Source organism: Quercus suber, unplaced genomic scaffold (genome assembly GCF_002906115.3).
Source record: "Quercus suber isolate HL8 unplaced genomic scaffold, Cork oak 2.0 scaffold_185, whole genome shotgun sequence".
NCBI classification, from domain to species: Eukaryota; Viridiplantae; Streptophyta; class Magnoliopsida; order Fagales; family Fagaceae; genus Quercus; species Quercus suber.
This window is the reverse complement of record NW_027069643.1, coordinates 845,254-867,369: the sequence shown is the minus strand read 5'-3', so window position 1 is coordinate 867,369 and position 22,116 is coordinate 845,254. Positions and strand designations below refer to the sequence as shown.

Here is a 22,116-nt window from a genome sequence, read left to right as displayed (position 1 = left end):
TCTACATGCATGCTTTTCCTTGAGATTGTAGTATAGATCTTTGGATATTTTTACCCATCAAATGGATCATGAGCATCACTTTCCAAATCACATCCAACTAGCATGCTCTTTCAACTTTTCTGTCTTTCTTTCTTTCTTTCTTTTGGGCTTTCAACAATTTTTTTAAGCTTTCACCCTACACAGTTTATACTCGTGTGTACCTAGGAGTGATTTCATTTTTTGTATATGGGTGATTGAACTTGGTGAGAATATCAAGCAGTCTATGTACCCAATTTAAGCCCTAAAAAGCCGAAAATCCCATTTTTAAACATGAAAAAAATGAAGAAAAAAGTCAAATTTATTATAAACTTTATTTGAACATAGTTTCCATCTCTAGATGTTAGCAACATTGTATACCTTGAACTATAAACTACGTGTCCTAGACTTTCTGCCTTCTTAATTGAGCTTACCCAACTAATCATCAGTCAAGATCTACTGCATCTCTTCTCGGAGGTAACTGCATGCTCACTATATCTTCTCTTGGTAGACATTCCGATTCATTAGTCATTTGCCTACTTCCAGGTGTTGTTAATGCCAAAAGGTGTGTAGCCTCCTTGTTTTTGCGGAAAACCAAATATAGGATTCCAGCCAAATATACTGCCATGCTGGAAAACCCAAATATTCCAAGAAACACAGCTGCCACAAGTTTCAAGTGGCCATGAACAATCAACTTGATGAAACCAGTTATCAGATAGTATATATTTATTGTCATAATCAGGGAACCAATGATCCATGTGGCAACTGAAATCTGCAATAGAAGATAGAACAAATTAATGAACAATTACAGATAAGGTGCAAAAACATCAGCACTGCCCTTGTTATTATATTCTATTATTGGAGCAGTGTCACACTTTCTCATTATTGTACATATTTTATGGCTAAAAAATGAGTGGAAAATTTTTAATTAGTAGAATTTTTTTCCATGTTGGCTAAAAGAAGACTTTTTTTCCTTGTAAAGACACTTTGGTCAGAAATCAATGCATGCATTATCTATGGTAAAGGATATACTACACCCAGTTTCTAATACTGGCCAGCAAGAGAACTACTTGAAAGATACTCAAAAGGGTTGAAGTTTCCACTAGCAATTGCTGATTATTAGTTGCAGACCGGCTAACATACTATTTTATTTGATAAGTAAATATAAGAAAAATCTTAGAATTAAAAATAAACAAAATTATGTGCAGATTTATTGTCTAACATGTGAATTCATTTGCTTGTATATCTTCAGGATCAGAAAATCCAATGCAAGGATACACTTAATAGTCTCGCCAATTTAAGAAACAAATCAAATATCTACAACCTTATGTTTGATCAAATGTGTAAGGGTTTTGCAACATACGTTGCCACTCATACAAAATCTTACCAGGGTAGAGTTTGCATGTTCCCCCATCTTGGTCTTACTGCTGGTGAACTTGAGAAGTGGAATAAGAGCAAAAGGGAGCTCAAATGACAAAATCATCTGACAACATAACATCAGAGTAAGCTTGCAGCAGAAACTAGATATGGAAACAAAAACATAAATCAACTTGTGAATGACTAAGCATGATGAATTGCAAAATCACAATCTCATTTTTAACCAGAAATGTAGGAATATCAGTGAAATATGTGAAAGAAGAACAACTTGAAAGCAAAAAGTTGAGAGTAAGGAATTCCAGTGTGTAAATAAAGGTTCAAATAAATGTAATGTTGGGGTGCCGAACTTGTTGCAGGGAGCACCAAATTCATTTAAGAATTTGATTCTAAATTTGAATTTTGAATTTAGTTTTTAATGTTGAGGGTTTTAAAGGGATTTGATTAGGCAATTTCCATATTAGTGTTATTACTAAAGCCTATTAACTAGTGTTCATGTAATTGTGAAAGCAGGTAATTTTGAATAAGAATTATTATGATAAGTTCAAAATATGTCTCCTCTTTTGTTATCTTTGTTTGGTGGTGATGCCAAATGCCCTTAGGTTGTGATGCCTAGGGCTTGCAGGCAGATTCTAGGTGATGAAGCCTGGGGTTTGTTCTGTTGTTCCCTTTTGTTTCTCTTTTATCACTGCTCTCCTACCATGTCCTATATCAGAACTGCCCTGGGTATACCCAGGGGACCATAAGATAAAACTAAAATACAGTAAAATAAACAAGTAATTCAAAATTTTAGAGATGTGAAAGTACACCCTGGAAATAGACTAAATCAATTATGGCACAAGAATCAATAATAGAATAACCATCATTAACTAGGAATATAGAAATATGCAGTACCAGTTAGAAGCACAACTTATGCATTTAAAACTAACAAGAAAGAAATCTAAGCAAATCAACTCTAGTAATTTAGAAATCTATTTTATTACAAACACACATTTTAGTCTTTCTAATACTCAATATACTATATGTACAAAAAGGTCAATAATTTCTATGTGAAAATACGGGAAAATTGCACTAACCTCTCGAGGTTTGCTCAAATTACACTGACCTTCCTCCTAATATTTGATTGAAGACAAACCTCTCTTATCTTTCAAAAAAACTACAGTCACCTCCCCTACATCTTAACTCCATTAAATCCACTAATGGAAATTGATATATTTATGCTTTTACCCTCACTTTCCAATTGAAATTCTCATTTTATATTCACTTAATAATTGAAAATTTTCCATTTTATCCTCCACTCAAACACTTTTTTTTTCTATTCCAGATTTTATTATTTTATTATTTTATTATTTTTTTTATAAGTATTCTATTTTGCTTTCTTGGTCTCTTTGGTTTTTATTTTTGCTTTTCTTCTCTCTTTTATTTTTTTTTTTTGGGTTGCTGTTTGTTTCTACTATTCTCCTCTCTCTCTCTCTCTCTTTTCTGTTCCTTCTATTCTGTATGGATTTTTCTATTTCTATTTTACTCTCTAGAATGCAAACTTTACTTCTATCTAGCAAGAAGACACTAATGATACAACACAATTAAAATTTTGGCTATTGCTATCCAACAGTTCAAGCAGCCCTCTGCTGCATCAGCAACAGGAATGCTATCAGTAGCCCAGTTTGATCATGAAGAATAAAATCAAATCCAGCAACTATTGAAACTGCAATGATCTCAGCACAATCACCCAGTTGATGTCTTCATCCAACTGAGTCTCCAGAATTTTTATTTACAAATGACTTTTTTTTTTTTAAAACCATCAACAAAAACTTTTCTTTTTCTTTTCATCAAGTGAGAAATGGACCTAGCTAGAGAGAGAGAGCCACACTAGTAGTGGAGGCTTGTAGTGGCGACAGTGTGTTTGGGTGGAAGAGGGTTTTGGTGTGTTACAGTTAGAGATTTAGGGTTTGGAATTTTGTTATAGTGCATTTGGTTTAGGTTTAATCCAAGGAGGATAAAATGGGAATTTAACTTGGTTCACAATTATTTGTTTAGGTATCAATGCAATTTTTTAGTGAAAATAATTCATCAACGCACTACGACATAGAGGGTTGCAACACTCTTCATATGGTCATTTGATTAAGGTCATTTTGTCTAATGCTAGTTCTTTCTATCTCTCATACACATAGGCAAGGTAATGCTTTGGCACATGCTTTAGCTAGGAGAGCAAGACATTCTTTTTCATTGTTGGTCTAGATGGAGTATGTTCCCCCAAATCTTTATAATTGGTGTTCGTCAAACTTTAAAGATTTTGAATAATACAGCCTTACCAGCCTTCTTCTCAAAAACAAAAATTCAGTTTAGAATGATAGATCCCAAAACTTTGGAAGTAAAAGAGAAATGACGGGAAAAAGTATCTTACCGAAGCAATGATGATTAACTTTCCAGCACCAGCAGAGCCACCAATAAGAGCAACAATTAAACTAGGGACTATAGCCAAGGAACGTGTCAAAAGGTTCCGAATCCATGGCTTAAGCCTTAAATCAAGAAATCCCTACAAGAATAAAAACATGAACCAGGCATAATAATCAGTATAATGATAATGTAACTCAACCAAGGTAGGGAAGGGAAAAGTGTATACTGTATACATGCGCTCTATTAAGACATGAAATAATTGCTAGCATCACACTAGTAGATTCCTTAGTAAAAGAAAGTATCGCGTTTCTAGGGTTTGAGAGGAACACAAAAGCCAACCATCAAAAATTTTTACTGAACACCAATGATAATAAGACTCCCAATACAAAGCTTATATAAGCTTGTCAAAAGTCCCAGCAACATGTAATCTTGACAAATAAACTAAACTAAAAATTATACTGAATAAAAACCACAAGTACCTACTAATTGCACCCACAGATTATTAAAATTCTAAATTTCAGCACTGCCTTTAACAGTAAATTCAGCCCTCAACTTCAAGTTAACTCCCCCGTATAGAATCTGTAACACCCGCCTCACTCAAATTTAATTTAATTGTTTCTAGAGTGGAATTGATGAATTATTTGATTTGTTTTGAAGGTGATATTATTTTTTATTTTATGATCACTACAAAGAAAATAAATAAAAGATTGATGCATTTACTGTAAAAGCCATGGTCCAGTTATAAAATTAATTAGAGTTAACATGTAAAAGCTGAAGAGTAGAGTCTTAGGGTTTCTTGCGTTGAAGAGAGAGAGACTGCAAGATTAAGGGCGATGAAGTTCTGCATCCTTGTGATCAGGTATATCTCTCTCTCAAAGATCTATGGGAATAATCTATGAAGCAAGTTGTAGTCTGATAGATTTGCATGAAAGTTTCAAGATTTCTCTTACAAATATTTCATCCGAACTCATGGATACGTGATAAGCATTTAAACGTTTAGTTCCTAGAGTTTACGCACCTTCACAGTTAGATTGTTATAGTAGTGTTGAGTTCATGACCCTTGTGATCTAGAATATTGTTTCAACTTTTTAAAACTTTTGTTAGTACATGTGATAGATTACGAAGTCTTCTTACGGGTAGAGATCTCAATGGTTGCTATAGTATATATATCGGGTTGATTATGAACTACAAGCATGTATTTACTTGGAAGTCAACTTCTACCGGGAGTGTTTCTAAACAACATAGGTAATTACAGAAGGTTATTTGACTCATTGGAATTGTTTACTAGGTAATCATTTTTGGAGTACTTGATTAAACAATTGAGCCTTAATTTAGTTGTCATTTTAGACTAAGTTGTGAGATATGAATTTTAAGAGTGAAATTTATATTTTCATTACTGCCTAGTGTGTTCATTCTCATTGAGTCGTCTCGTCCTTATTTGGGTTCTAGTTGACATTGTTTTAGATAGTTGAAGTAAAGTTTAGTTTAGCGACTAGAGGTAAGTTGACTTCAAAACATGATGTCTCTCAAGACGTGTATATTTTTATATATATGCATATTTGTAAAAGTGAAGTTTCTAAATCCTATATCATTGTCAATGCTTTATACATACCTAAATTTTATTATTTCTTGTATGTTTCTTTGAAACTATATATGTTAAGAATGACTCAAAAACTATTTTTTTGAGAAAGTACTCTATATGATGTTTTATAATTTGTATTTACAATACTGTAAAGTAAGAATGTTTTCAAGTGGTTAACTAGACACTCTGCAACCTTTGCCAACACAAAGTTAAGTGTTGGTATTCGGCCAAAGTAGTTTTATTGTGATATGGTGCAGTGTTATCGTTTGCCCTTTGGAGCCAGTGTTATTGTTTGCTCTTTGAAGCCAGTGTTGCCTCTCTGAGGTTATTGTTATTGTTTCTCACGAGAATCACCCACCGAATGTTTTAGCAGTTTATGTCTTATCTGGCTAATGTTTTCCATATTGAAACTACTATTTTATTGTTGTTGGCCTTTATAAGCGGAAAAATTGTTTATTACTATATTATATAAATTTCTACCTATTTAGTGTATTTTGGCCAACTAAGTGGTTACTATTTTATTTACTGATTTCATGATTTCAGATTTTAGTGTTATAGTTAAATGTTTCCTTTCTAACAGTTTTACAGAATATATTCTATTATTTTGTTTTGAGAGACATCCTCATGTTATATAGTCTCTTATTGGGTTTTTAGCTCACCCCCCTTTCTCCACCCGTTTAGATTAGGACAGTGGAATCTCTTTTGATGGATGATTATTGGAGCCATAGATTGAAGACTTCATTTGGAGCTATGTTAGTTAATTGACTATGTTATTATGTTTTCTTAGGATAGTGAACTTAGTATTTTGTGAAACTATATGAGATTGAATTTGGAAACTTTATAGTTGAAGTTTTAGTTTTTATGGATTTTATTAGAAAGACTTGATGGTTTGATTTCTTATTTGTGGAAATTTAATTATGCTATGTTCCATTATTTGAATTTTAGTATATATAAGACAAGTTGTGTATCTAAATCCGGGTTTGGGTTTTGGTTTTGGGTCGTGACAGAGTCCACAGCACAATCATCCCGACAAATCAAAGCTTGGGTTTTGATCATAAATCTGACTTTTCTTGGTTCTCCTATAAATTTACTGGAAAGCATCTAATATTTTCAGGCATTAATTGGTTTTGCTTTTAACTGCAAGTTGAAGCCACTTTTGCTGTCCTGTACTAGAAAGCTGTTAGGTCAAGTGCACTGCTTTCTCTCTCTTTTACTTGAGGCCCGGCTACCTCTAATTAGCCAGGAAATTGTTCTGTATACAACATCAGATATGGGTGGGATTCATAGTTTCTTTATTTAATCAAAATTTTTCCAATTGGTGGTAGAGGAAGGGGGAAGTTTTTTTGCATTATGATTTTTGAACAGGGCGAATATTTCATGAAATCAGTGTTTATGGGTAAGAACATGGTGCAGTGGTTGATGAACAATATTGAGCACACCATTTGTGGGGTCAATCCCAAGCAATTCTTTACAGTTAGAGAAGGAGATAACGCATACACATTGCAAAGGTGCTCTAATTCCTTTGTTCAATACTTATCATTAACTGAACTTAAAGTGGGTAGGCTAAGGAGGTCTATCTTCATCCCTGAATGTAAGGCCAATTGTGGTTGGAAGTTTTTTTGGGTTGAACTAAGAAAATTGTTGGAACCCAATCAATATGCCTTGGGGAGGTCGGGCTATTAAAAAGCTATTGCCCAGAAGTATGAGCAAATTCCAGAATCCCAAATCTCAGAGTCTTTTGTTGAGATTGTTAAGGGGCATGAGAAATCAAGTGGTTTGGAGCATTCATGTTGGCCTACTGTCATTGACAACGGTAAAAACAATTAGGGGAGAAGGACTTGGTGAAGCCAAACAATCCAAAGCCTGCTAAGGTGGTGATGGTTGATAATTTTGGTGTTAAACCTAGTCCAAGAGCCGTGAGAGATAGGGATGGGAGGGACTGGTGCATTAATTTGAGCACTAATTTGGGTAAGAAAATTACGGAAGGAATTTCAAAAAGATTTTTGTTAAGGTTTTCAAATTTCAAGCGATATTGATATTGGGAAGGTGCAAGAAATTAGGATTGGATAGGGAAAGAATTGATTGTGAAGGTGGTTGAGGAAGGAAAGAGGCAGGTATTGTGGGAGGAAAATAAAGTTGGGTCAGGGGTGTGCAGCAAACCTGCCAAAACCAACCTCATACTATCCAACTTGTCGGGTTGGGTCGGTTTCTAAGGGTTAGTGGGTTGGATTGTAATTTTTTTTTTTTTTTTTAAATAGCGGGTTGGATTGGGTTCAGGCATAAGATTCACAAATCTGCCTAACCCGACCTAACTCACCTATATTTAATATATATTTAAATTTTAAAAAATATAATCAATATATATTTAAAATATATAATACAATTTTGTTATTTACTTTTTTACCCCTCTTCCTCTCTACTATTTTGAATCATAAATAAAATCAAAACCTTAAGTTCTCCTCATATAGTTTGTGTTGATTTGGAGTTATGCTCAAGGTTATTTAGTTATAAATTTGCTTTTATTTGTGGTCGTAGTGTTCTAATGCTTAATTTAATAATAATAATAATAGTAATTAAAAAAAATGTCCAACCCATAGGTCTAACCTGATGGGTTGGACCCTTGTGATGGGTTGGGTTAAGTTGGATTTTTTGTAACCCACCATAGTAGGTCGAGTTTTAAAAACTTCTCAACTCAACTCATGCACACTCGTAATTAGTTCAAAAAATTTTTTATGGATTACACATGAGACTGCCTAAGGACGGATGGGCGTACGGAGAGTTTGGGTCCAAGCTTAAAGGTAAATGGGTCCATTTTGGACTTGGGTTCAAAAGTTAGACCACATAAAATATGGGAAAACCAAACACGGCCCACTATTCTTAGGCCCAAGCTCTTTTGTATTTGTAGAGAGTTGTAAAGCTCACGCATGAAGCGCTCCAGTATCATTGGTCTCATCTTTTAAACCGGTGTCATGGCCTCTTCGGCCCCTTTTTTTTCTGTGAGGTGGGGAATGGGGATGGTTACGAACAATCCAAGGTTGGGTCTCTAATCTCTGAGTTGAGTAAGATTCAATTGGAGAAAACTGTGATGATGACTCCGATGCAGTGGCCACGAAGTGATCTCTTTGTGGGGTCCAGTTCCATATTCCGTATCGGTTGAGGGCGAATTGATTGGTGATGGGTGTTGAGAACTCAACATATTTCAGCGAGTTGGAGTTGGGTGATGATGGGGTGGAGAGCCTTGTGTTAGGATCAGATATGGGTGAAATTCTTTCGATTGTAACCCTTTGATGATAATTATTTATGTAAAGTTGTGATTTAGAACTATGTTTTTGTTAGCTTTAATTTCGTGTTAAATTTAATTGTATTTTCTTCAATTATATTTCTGTATGTTTGTGAGATTTAATAGAAGGGTTGAGTGTGAGAATTTGAGGAAGAATTGTGAAGACAAGTAAAGTTTTGCTGGAAGCTAAATAGACTTATGCCAGGTTGGTTTTCGCGAGTCATTTCGCGACTTGGCCAACTCACTAGTGATCCAACTCTCTGCGTGGATGTTTTTAATTGTGCTTTCCTTATTTTTATACTCTTACTATATAAGCCTACATTACCCATGAAATTTTAAGGAGACTTTCAGAAAGAAAATCCTAATAATTCGCTTGAGGGTTAGAGATTGTAACCCACAATCATCTACACAATTTCTCTCAGTTTTTCTCTACTCCTATCTTTTCAATTATAAATTTTTGAGATGTTCTTAGCCTAAACACTTACCTCATCCAATTTGAGTGTTGAGAGAAGTTTGGTGCATGTGAGAAGCATTGAAAGAAGCCATTGATTGGCAAATGCAATTTGGAGCTAATTTTAGGATTTGGATAATTAATGAAGACAAGACCCGTTGAAGTCCGTTGGGAGTTGGAGCTCGGAGGGTTCAAGTACATTGGGTAGATTAGGCTTGAGGGGCCTTTTTGATATCCTTGTACTCCAACTTTATTCAAGTACATTGGGGAGATTAGGCTTGGAAGGCTGCAGAGAGGTTTTTCATCGAGTACTTCAATTTCTTCTTCAATAACACGTCTTAGTGTTATCTCGTTGTTTGCATCTCTCTTCTATTTCTCTTTATACTTTATACTTTATACTTATTGTTTATTGTATATGCATATGCTTTAAAGTAGTTCTGGCCTTATTGCGTTACACTTACTCTTATTCCGCACTTAGTTAAGTAGGGTAAAAGCTATTTAGCCATTTGTTTAAAATTGAAGGTCTAAACAAACAATAGTGTTTTACACTAGTTGAACTTTCAATTTAGATATGATCCAGCAGATATTACCTTCATATTTCAGACCATTTTCCTATTCTTTTGGAGGCAAGGGGCATGGTGAGGGGCAAAAGTCCATTCAAGTTTGAAAACATGTGGTTGGAGATAGATGGCTTCTCAGATAGAGTTCAATCTTGGTGGAACCGGCACTCTTTCGTTGATACACCTAGTTTTATGCTTGCAAAAAAATTGAAGGCTTTGAAAAAAAATATTATACAGTGAAATCATTGAGAGTTTGGACATGTGGGTATTAACAAGAAGAAACTACTGGAGGAACTAAAGAGGTTAGATGCTAAAGAAGGAGAGTTTAGACACAAATGTGGAAAAACATGAACAAGTTGAAGTAATGTCCCACGTAGAGCATCTTCTTTCCTTAGAAGAAATATCATGGAGACAGAAATCACAAATGTTGTGCATCAAGGAAGGAAAAAAATAATACTAAGTTCTTTCACAAGATGGCTAATTTCCATAGAAGGTATAATCATCTAGGTATTTCAAGGTGGATGGGATGATATATGAGGAGTTAGAGGTGGTTGCCCAGGTAGTACAGTTTTATAAAAAAATTGTATTAGGAGATAGAGGAGTGAAGACCTTTGGTGGAGGATTTGGAGTTTGATTAAATTGGGGGCACAAAGAGGGAATGTCTTGAAAGGAAGTTTAAGAAGGATGAGATCCTTTAGGTTTTTAGAGATATGGAATGGGATAGAGCCCCAGGTCCAAATGGCTTCTTTATGGCCTTTTCTCACCATTGTTGGAAAGTTGTGGAAAATGATATTTTAGCAGTTTTTGAGGAGTTTTATCAATATAGTAAGTTTTAAAAATCTCTCAATGCTACTTTCATTGCTTTAATCCCCAAAAGGAACGATGCCTCCAACATTAGAGATTTTCGGCCTATTAGTTTGGTGGGGAGTGTATCCCAAATCTTGGCTAAGGTCTTGGCAAAAATCGTTTGAGAGGGGTTTTAGATCAATTGATATGTGAGTCTTAGAATAGCTTTGTGGGCAGAAGACAAATACTTGATTCAATCCTTATCGCCAATGAATGTGTAGATAATCAAGTGAAGAGTAAGGTTCCAAGGGTTATTTGTAAACTAGATGTTGAGAAAGTATACAATCATGTGAATTGGGAGGCACTCCTAGATCTATTGAAGAGAATGGGCTTTGAGGAGAAATGGTGTAAATGGATCCGCACTTGTATATCCACAGTTCAATTCTCGGTTTTGATAAATGGGTCTCTAGCTGATTTCTTTGGAACTTAAAGGGGTTTGAGACAAAGGGATTCCTTATCTCCTATGTTGTTTTTAATTATGATGGAGGTTTTCAATAGGATGTTGAAAAGAGTGGAGGGGGCTGGTTTAATTAGTGGTTTCAAGGCTGATGGTAGGCGAGGTGATGGGATATGTGTTTCACATCTTTTATTTGTAGACGATACAATTCTTTTTTGTGATGCAAACAAATGTGGAGCCAATCCTCCATATATAGATACTACTACTATGTTTTCAAGCTATGACCAGCTTGAAGGTTAATGTGCTTAAAAGTGAAATGGTTCCTATAGCGGAAGTTGATAATGTGCATGCTTTGGCAGAGATTTTGGGATGTAGGGTTGGGACTTCGCCTGTCTTATCTTGGCATGCCTTTGGGTGCTTTTCATAAGTCTACTTCTATTTGGAATCCTATCTTTGAGATATTTGAGAGAAAATTGGCAGGGTGGAAAAAGCTATATTTGTCCAAAGGTGATAGATTGATGTTGCTTAAGTGCGTTATCTAATCTTCCTACCTATTATTTATCGCTTTTCACTATTCCTACTCATATGGCTAACAAGATTGAGAAGATGCAAAGGGACTTTCTTTGGGGAGGTATGGGGTGAGTCAAAGTAACATTTGGTAAGATGGGATAACTTTTTCCCCATAAAGCTAATGGTGGCTTGGGAATGAGGAAGCTAACTACATTCAATAAAGTCTTATTAGGGAAAGGGCTATGGAGTTTTGGGTTTGAGGAGACAAGACTTTGGAGGAGGGTTGTGAAGTTTGGAGAAGCATGGGGGGATGGACCTCTAAATTGGGTAGGGGTGTACATGCTTGCGGTTTGCAGAGAGATAGTTGTATGGGTTGGGAGGCATTTTGCCAAAATACTTGGCTTGAGATTGGGGTGGAGAATAGAGTAAGGTTTGGCAAGATAGTTGGTGTGGGGATTAACCTCTTCAAGTGACTTCACCGGTTTCATATGAAATTTCCATTAATAGAGGCTTATGTAGAGGCTTCATTGACAAGACAAGGGGTGGGGGAGAAGAGGACTTGGAAAGTTTGTTTCATTTGAGATCTGAATGACTGGGAATTGGATTAGTGGTGGATTTCCTTCATATTTTGGAATCCAATATACTTTCAACTTAAATTGGGGATCACATGAGATGGAAATTGAAGAAGAATAGAGAATTTGATATCCGTTCGCATTTTAATAAGTTGCAAGGCTCCCTCTCCAATGTCTTCCCTTGGAAAGTTATTTGAAGAGTTAAGGCCCCTCAACAAGTTTTTCCTTGTTTAGACCGCCAGTTGGGATAAAATTCTCATGAGTGACAATTTACGAGGTAAGGGTCTTGCTTTTGTTGACTGGTGTGTCATGTGTCGCTGTTTTAGGGAGATTGCAGATCATTTAGTGCTTCATCGTGAGAAGGCTCATTAGTTGTGGGGTTTTGTCCTTTACATCTTTTGCAATTTCCTAGGTCTTTCCAAGAATGGTACTAGATATTCTTTTTGGCTAGTGGAATTGGTTGGAGAAACATTCGTCAGACATTTGGAATTTAGTTCTGTTGTGCTTGATGTGGTGTATATGGAGGAAGCGTAATAGGCAGGCATTTGAAGATGTGGATAATTTGAGAGACCAGATGCTTGTTTCTTTTAGTAGTTCTCAGTTTGATCACATCTAGTGAATCCCTCCCCTTGTTTATTAGTTCTCTTTTCCTTTGTATTTAACTTTCTTTTCTATTTCTTCTTTTTTTTTCTTTGTACTTTGTGTCCCCTTGTGTTTTATTGCACAGTGGCTTCATCTATACAGACTTTTCTTACTTATCAAAAAAAACAATTCAGGCATTAATTCTTAATTTATAACTTGATAAGTTTATTGTATAAGAATATAAATTATCAATTACAAATCAAGATGTCATCTGCAAAGAATAAATCCATAGCCTAAAGTAACTAAATTATGCAAGAGGATCATTAGCTATAGAACTAACTTGTCAACTTGTTCGATCTAATGACAGGAAACCAACGGCACTTATTAGGAATTGATTTAGGGAAAGATTTTGCTGCATATTTGTATGCAGCAATTGCTTAGGAATTGATTTAGGGAAAGATTTTGCTGCATATTTGTATGCAGCAATTACTGCATAATAGGTTATGTGGCAGCAAAAAGAAAGCAACATGTGTCCAGAGTCATGTGCAATGCACATGATCAAGTGGACCATTAGACACTTGTTACTTTCTTACCTTTCCCATTAATTTATATCCTTTAACGCTAAGAAATAAGGCTAGATAAGACAATAACATTATATTTTAACTTCAAATTTTCAACTATGAGAAAGTTAGTGTTTTTTTTTTTTTTAATGATAGAAAATTGATAATGTTCTTTGGAAAAAAGAAATACTAAAAAAATGCTCAGATCTGCAGAAACACATACAATCAATTAGCAGCATACCTGCATAACATATTGCCCTGCATATGTCCCTGTTATAGTAGAACTCTGACCCGATGCCAGCAAAGCAATTGCAAAAAGTTTCGAACTCCAACTACCTAAGACATTCTGTAAAAAATAATAAAACCACAACCAGAAAGCATTTGGATGATTAGCACATTCAGTATACAATGTGAAATAGACTATGAACTGCATAAAATATTAGCATTTGTTTTGCCAGAACAGAAAACAATGATTGGAACATTCGTAAATTAGGCAACCACATACTTCTAATAAAAAAGAGGCCTTGTTCAAGTCCAAGTTCATGCAGCTGTTTTGATCTTCAGCGCTCAAATGTGAGGAATTACAAACTGCGCCACTTACAGAAATAACGGATATATTAATGAGGAAAGCCACCATTAGTGCAAAGGCACTTTCTATTAGATAGAATCTGCAAGCCTCCTGTGAAATATTATGCCATCAGTTGCTGCTCGACTGTATTTCCAGAATACTCTTTTCTGGAAACAACTGATGCATACAGTAAAGAGTTTGGGGAAAAACAAGATTAAATACCAAAATCTTCAAGATTTGTCGTCTAGTTTTGATGGGAACAGACACAAAGAGAGAAGAAGAATAAAGTTCAAAACTGGCCTGCTAAAGAGAGAATTTTTACTTTGATGCCTTGAACAGATTGTGGTATCTTCCTAGAAAGCACCAATGCTGAATGGAGGAAGAGATTGTGCCTGCAGCAAAGTACACAAAATCAAAAGGGGTGGGGAGCAAGAAATAATGTATAAATTTTGGAAGGCATAAGAAACCTACGGCATAACCATCGCACCAAGGAGTGAAATTGCAAGGCCAGTAGCACCATTTCCTTTGAGATTAGGAACAAAGAGACCATTTACAACTTCAGTAGCAGCAGGCTTTGCATATCCAAGCTCCGCAAAAAAGCATGCAGCAATTGTTAATACAAGAAATGCAATCAAGAATTCAAGTTTCCTAGCCTGTAAACAATGAAAAAAATGAAAAATATTATCACAGGGCATGAGTTTTTTTTATTTAAAAGTTATTTGTATCAACGTATTGTTGTTAACATATATCTCTTTGGGTCATAAGCATAAGAGATATAGTTATTACTCTTCTTAAATATGATCCCAATATATGATCCCAAAAAAAACAAAACAAAACAAAACAAAAAAACCCTTTATAGATAGCAGGAAGCATATAGACTATTGAAAAGCATGTCAAGATACCCCGTATTGCTGTAATGCTAGAAGAACCAATGTACTAAGCCCTGTCAGAAGAACACCACACCATAGAGGAATACTGAAGAGCATATTCAATGCAAAAGCCGTTCCAATCACTGCAACATAAAGGAGAGAGTATGAATCAAATAAATTTGGACAATCAAAATGAAGTATTAATTAGATTAAAGCAGAAACTTTCACAAAAATTAGATTAGGAGTCCGTTTGGGATCCGCTTATTTTGCTGAAACTGAAAATTTTTTGTTGAAAGTACTATAAATAAAGGTAAAAGTTAACTAAAATAGTACAGTGAGACTTATAAATAGTACCAAAAAGTGCGATGTGACCCATGAATATCATAAATAAACTGAATAGTAAAATAAGTTAGCAAAAATAATTCATGCCAAACGCACACTAGGAATAAAGAATAAATCATCATGACATAAATAAGTAGATCAAGTGAGAGATTGTATACAAATGGAAAAGACTCCATGTCAGACTTACTTGAGCTGTGTTTCAATGGTCAACAAGGCAAAAGGACTATCCCAAGAGCCATACATGAAAGTATGCTTTAATGTATGTTTGGCAAAAATTATTTTTGCTAACTTATTTTACTATTTAGCTTATTTTTGTTATTATTCATGAGTCTTACTGCACTTTTTGATACTATTCATAGGTTCCACTGTACTATTTTAGTTAATTTTTACCTTTATCTACAATATTTTCAACAAAAAGTTTTCAATTTCAGCAAAATAAGCAGATCCCAAACAGACTCTTGAGGGAAATTTGCATGAACTTCAACCAACTCTTTAGGGTCAACGTCATATATCTTATTTCTCTATTCTACGGTATCAAAAGTCAAGTCTCCAATTTAAATCATAAGCTATTCCATCTTCCAATCTCTCTAGCTCACCCCATTTTCTTTTGTTCCATTTTAAAGATTTATCAACTTTGACAAAACCTCATTTTGAACATATTTTTTCTTTGATAAGCCAATTTGAACAAAATTGCACTCATCTTGTGAAACAAATGATCTTTGTTGCAACAACACTACCCACCTCAGTCCCACTAAAACTTACCACCAATATATTTCCCGTGCATTCATCCCAAAATTCTATTCCCATCTCCCTACTCATCTTATCAACCTACAGAATAAAATGAGGCTAGTACTTGTGGTCTCACGACAAAGCTAACCCTTTAATCTGACCATCCAGAGTTAAAAGAGTGCTTCAACTAAGATTCAAGCAAGTGAATATTTAATGTTAGGAATAACTATTAGGTAATCTTAGAACTTCCCATCAAATGTTTTACCCTCTTCAATCATTCAACAAAACTGTAACAACTTTATTCTTTATCAAGCTTCACGAGTCACATCACCATAAATACCTAAAAGAAAATAAGAAAAAAAAATGGACCTATTCTTGTGGCCTAGTCAATTAGCTGTACATTAAAATTGTTAATGTATTAACTAAAGAAGGTTGAGCATGTTCATTTGTGACAAGTTTATATAAAGATGCCAAGGTGATGGTCTTAAAGTGGCATCTGGTTCAAAGAATCTCAACAAGATTCTCATGGGTATCACATTCTCATTTTTCATGGGAACATGATTACCACTTTGAATTATTATAATCTGACATTCCCACTGAGTGGGAATGCACAGGGGGGTGGGTATTTACATAATGCACACAGACGCACACACACAGGTATGTGGAGATTCTTGAATTAGTGGAAGTTTTAAATTAGCTAGCTAAAGCTGTAGAACATTCAGAATTAGCCATTTAAAACAGTATAAATTAATAGCATTATATATTCCATATACTGTAGTAATTTTCAAGCAATAAGAAGTACCTTACCTTCAGGAATGTCACATGCAACAATAGCAACTTCGGCAAGAACCCATAGTATGAAGTTTGGGACCTTATTATATTCATTTCTACAATGCTCCGCTAAATGCTTTCCTAAAATTGCAAAACAGCATTGAGAGAAAGAGAGCAGATTTGCAGTTAAGTACGAATAGATTGGGATAATACATATAATAAAGTGTAGCTTCACAAATCACATGCCTGTGACGACCCCCAGATTGGCTGCTAGGGATTGAATAATGAGAGCAGCACAAGAAGCCACTAATATGATCCAAAGTAACTGAAAAAAAAAATAGCATTATAATAGTAAATAAATAATTAATTGAAAATAGAGAAAGCTCCCAAATGAAAAGTATATGCTATGAATTTTACCCAAAAAAAATTTGCAAGTAAAGCTCTAAGAGTGTATTCTATAAAACAGGCAGGCCAAGACCCAACGAGATACTATGATTTGCATAAGGGTACATGTAGAGAAACTCTAGATGCATGGAACCAATTATACACAGGTCTGTCTAAATGAAAATTAATTAAAGATGTAGAAAAAATTTCCTATAACAAGATAGCTGTCATACTTGTCACTGTCAATGTATGACCATTGCTAAGGTTGCAAATTTTGAAAGATTTGTATGTAGTTGGCATTTGACTTCTAACAAATGTCATTGTGTAAGACTACTTTCTTCTTTGAGTATCTTCTATTGAATACCAAAGAAAAAGCTTGTATTAAAAAATGAAATACGCACCCCATACTTGTATTGTGCTCCTGCCTGTAGATCGGTTTCAACTGTGAGTTAAGAGTAAGATAAAAAGATGGTATATATGTTAGTAAAGACATGATTTATGTGGGCACAAAAGGAAATTTATATATACACAATCTTACAATTTCCAGGATCAATATATGCAATAGAAACTAGAAACCCCGGGCCCATGTATGCAAATAAGTTTTTCCAACTTTTCCTCTACAAAAATAAAAAAGATAACATAAATGGCCTTGACTCAATCAATCTTCTATTAAATTTAATACCATCTACAAGAATTCACGGCTTATCATTAAGCAGGAGATGCACAAAAACAGACCTTCAAAAAGAGAGGAAAAAGTAGAAAAGTAGGTCAGTTGGCACAATTCATGTAAATCTGAGAGTCAATGGCACTTGAGGCACATTTTGCTCAAACCAAGAGTTAATGGCACTTAATGTTGTCTTACAATCAACATTTACAAAAGAACAACAATGTTTTGGGGAAGCAAATTCCATTTATAGAATAACAAAGTCATTAACCCATTTAAGTATATTTTTAAACATGCCATTTGTGCATTAATTACCACATGGTCCACATACAAAAGGAACTCTAATAAAATACTACATCATCTGTTTGTTCACTACAGCATTTCAACTCCTATACATTGGTATCTTCTGCTTGCTATTGCGTCTTGAACAGCCTAAAATAAGCAATCATCACAATCATTGAACCAACCTAAGTGATGCAACAAACTTAAAATGATAATCTGTAGCATGCAAAACATATATCATGTGCATATTGCATGATTTATTTTCTTTCTTAGTCCTTATATAATTTTTATTCTTTGTTTGGCCAGATGGGTGTTCTGTTTCTAGGAATCAAAATTATCTGTATCTAGAATTGAAATATGCCCCCTGCTGATGTCACCAATCTATATTATATTACAAGAAAAATAAAATAACCTCTTTTTTCTATTTTACCAAAGAAAGTCCCTATCCTTTATTCCTTTTTCCATCAAGACCATCACCATGATCTCAGATTTTTTAAGCAATGAGGTTACTTCAAGTAGTAATATCAGATGGAACTTTGAATTTGAACCAAAAAGACAAAATTGACAATTGACTGAGGGTGTCATGTCATAATCAACTCCTAGCTGTATTAACTTTAATCTTTGACATAATTTTAAGTTTTAACCCACCCTTTCCCAAAACCATTCTCATCTTAGAAGTGACAGCTTGTCTTTCACAGTTAACAAACATTTATTGCCCTCCAGTGCCTCTACCCAACCCCTTTTCTCCTTTCATGCAATTAGACATCTAAATGACACCAAAATTCATAGTAGACCAAAATTAATTTTGGACCTGAAGGATTGACTAGGTAAACTGCTAGTTTTTCAAATAGAAGATATCCATCCTAGTCACTATGGACGCATTTGTCCATAAAGACGTCTAGCAGAAGAGTAACTTCAAACACTTAACCATATTCATTCATCTCGGTTTCTCTCATAAGGAATTGTTCAAAAACTTCCAACAAAACATGTGCTTAAGATATCTTTCTAGATTCTATGCAATCTTATAATATAAATTCACCCAACAAAAAACATAATTAAAAAGAAAAAAAAAAAAAAAAAAAAAAAAAAAAAAAAATTTTTTTCTAGAAAAAAGGGGGGGGGGGGGTTGGTTTCCATAATTTATTTTCTTTCTTAGTCCTTAGAAGGATATAATTTTTATTCTTTGTTTGGCCAGGTGGGTGTTCTGTTTCTAGGAATCAAAATTATCTGTATCTAGAATTGAAATATGCCCCCTGCTGATGTCACCAATCTATATTATATTACAAGAAAAATAAAATAACCTCTTTTTTCTATTTTACCAAAGAAAGTCCCTATCCTTTTTCCATCAAGACCATCACCATGATCTCAGATTTTTTAAGCAATGAGGTTAATTCAAGTAGTAATATCAGATGGAACTTTGAATTCCATCCCTACCATTTGAACCAAAAAGACAAAATTGACAATTGACTGAGGCTGTCATAATCAACTCCTAGCTGTATTAACTTTAATCTTTGACATAATTTTAAGTTTTAACCCACCCTTTCCCAAAACCATTCTCATCTTAGAAGTGACAGCATATCTTTCACAGTTAACACACACTTAATTGCCCTCCAGTGCCTCTACCCAACCCCTTTTCTCCTTTCATGCAATTAGTCATCTAAATGACACCAAAATTCGTAGTAGACCAAAATTAATTTCGGACCTGAAGGATTGACTAGGTAAACTGCTAATTTTTCAAATAGAAGATATCCATCCTAGTCACTATGGACGCATTTGTCCATAAAGACGTCTAGCAGAAGAGTAAATTCAAACACTTAACCATATTCATTCATCTCGGTCTCTCTCATTAGGAATTGTTCAAAAACTTCCAACAAAACATGTGCTTAAGATATCTTTCTAGATTCCATGCAATCTTATAATATAAATTCACCCAACAAAAACCATAATTAAAAAGAAAAAAAGAAACAGAAACAGAAAGTAGAGTATTAATCAATATTCAGCTAGCAATACTTTATCCAAATAAATTAAGCAGAAAACAAACATAAAACTAAATATTTGACAAGGAACATAATTAAACTCACATCAGGAACAACAATCCTATCAGCATCTGGGTTCTCAATCAGCGGCGCATTTGAAAAACTCCTATTTCCAGTGCTGGCAATGAACTGTGGCTGCCCAGATGTTGAACCAGTCGCAGCCATTTCTCTCTTCCTCTATACTAATACTATATTATACTACACCGTTAGAACCAAAAATAAATAAATAAAGGCAAGCTTGAGTTAGTAATTGATATTCACGTAAAAACTCAATCTGTGCACAAATTTATTACTGAATAAAGGGTAAATATAAAGAATAAAAACAGTTTTATTGGTTACCGAAAAGTGAGACACATGGGATGGGAGTGTAAGATGAACTGTAGGAGTTTGACAGAATGTTAGAGTAAAGCAATCTTGTAATTTTTTTTTAAATTTTTTATGTTGAACAATCACTTGTTACAGATATACATAATGAGATCATACAAGTAATTGAATTTCGAATTACTACTATGTATATATGTAACAACGTAACATTCTCTGCACCAAAAATACAAAGAAACAAAACGAAGGGACCCGACTTCGGCGGATTTTCTATTATTGGGTGGTGGTTGGATACAATTTTATAATAGTAAGTAGATATTAAAAAAAAAAAAAAAGGTTCAGAGGGACAGAAACCTTAAGATTTTGCAGAACCTCCTCCCTCAAGTAGAAGAAGTTCACGGCACGAATTCAGAGGGACAATAAAATGTCCTTTTTATATATATTTCTCTGACACGCACACCCCGTCTATGATGCTACAGCTGAGTAGTATAGTTAACTTGTGTTGTGAATCCACTTGTGACAAACTTATAACAAAAAATATTTGACGCTGTGCGAATGTGACTCTCTCTGTCGACCTTTTCTGAAACTCTCAGCTCATCCCTGATTGTGAATGATACGACTCATTAATTTCAATCTCTCTCTCTCTCTCTCTCTCTCTCTCATGAATAAATGAAGATAACTATTTATAAATGTCAAACGAGTTTAAATTTTCTGTCTCATCACTTATGCTCTATTTCATGCTCTACTAATAAAATTTGGACATTTAACCTCTCTTATTAAATGAGACAACTAGCCCCTCTCATTAAAGTCAGAGTTATTCTCTTACTCTCTTACTAGTTCCTATTTTTAAAATAAATTTATCCAAAATTAAAAAAAAAATGACACCAGACCAAAAAAAAAAAAAAAAGCCTCCCCACACGCGCAAAGCACATGTGATGAGGCTAATATTAATACGTTCACTTGGGACCACTTCTTCTATCCGTTGTTCTAGCGCGATGATTTTTTCTTCTCACTACATTCCCACAGTTTTGGTGCGGAATAAAAAATGTTGTGGTATTATATTTTCTCATTCCTCTATAAATTCACACTTCAACATAATTTGCACATTTTTCAAATGTATGATTGGATTACAATTACGTTGCTTACATGTTGATCCTACACTAAAACTTAGTAAAATGTAATTCAATCACTATTTACTATGTGTTTAAGTTGGGTTTAAGTGTGTGATCTAGGATTTTTGTACAATGGACAAAGTCCTCTCTGTCTCTCTCTCTGGGTTTTGAATGAATAAACGACAAAATCTATTTAAGATGGATGCTAGACATGACAAACAGATCGGATTAATCGAGTTTGAATTAATAAAAATGCAATCTTAAATGGGTTTTAAAAATTAGTCAGGTCAATTAGGTTATAGGCCAAATTAGGTTTAGGTTGACCTGTTTTCTCAAATGAAAAAAATAACAAAAATAAATAAACGTGCATTCGTCACTTCTTAACATATAAATATAACAGTATTAGTGTAGTGATCATAAGCTTCTTTCTTCAAAGAAGCCAATTTGGCCTCAGATGCCCCTTGATTTTTGTTGTTCACTTGTGTTTTATTTGCTATCATATATATAGACAAATAAGTGATTGTGTTGATAATTAAATTTAACTATATGGTTGTGTTTATAAATGCAATAAAAAGTAATTTTTTAAAATAATAATTAAATTCAACTATGTAGTTCATTGGTCAATACAATCACATAGATGAATATATATATATATATATATAAAGCTAAAACTAAGAGAAAAGCTAATTAAATTCCAAAATTGAAGCCTAATTTGTGTCATGTGTCAAATTTTTTTTTTTTTAAAATTTTGTTACAAGTATTATCATTCAATACAACAATCAAGAGTTTTGTTAGTTTTTATATTAAATGTGACACCACTTTCAACAAGAAGTATTTTTTTTTAAAATAATAATTCTATAGCATATTAAAATTTTAGTTTCAACTAGACAACTCTTTTTTTCTTTTTTTCTT

General features: G+C 34.1%; 1 protein-coding gene across 2 annotated transcripts; it reads right to left on the bottom strand.

Moving 5' to 3' along the window:
• Window positions 1-319: 319 nt before the first annotated feature.
• LOC111985692 (metal transporter Nramp1) lies at window positions 320-20,747 on the bottom strand. 2 transcript variants are annotated; one of them, XM_024017356.2, is made up of 14 exons: window positions 20,447-20,747; window positions 19,817-19,969; window positions 17,328-17,406; window positions 17,191-17,231; window positions 16,652-16,730; window positions 16,442-16,546; window positions 14,597-14,706; window positions 14,166-14,347; window positions 14,017-14,086; window positions 13,632-13,805; window positions 13,368-13,472; window positions 3,794-3,925; window positions 1,403-1,498; window positions 320-787 (listed from the first exon to the last, which is right to left on the bottom strand). In XM_024017356.2, the coding sequence occupies exons 2-14, from the start codon at window positions 19,934-19,936 to the stop codon at window positions 461-463; spliced, it is 1,620 nt and encodes a 539-aa protein (XP_023873124.1). In that variant the 5' UTR covers window positions 19,937-19,969; window positions 20,447-20,747; the 3' UTR covers window positions 320-460. The 2 variants fall into 2 exon arrangements, with proteins under 2 accessions (XP_023873124.1, XP_023873122.1); XM_024017354.2 differs by having other exon boundaries at window positions 19,817-19,959; window positions 20,447-20,746.
• Between the last annotated feature and the right edge of the window lie 1,369 nt (window positions 20,748-22,116).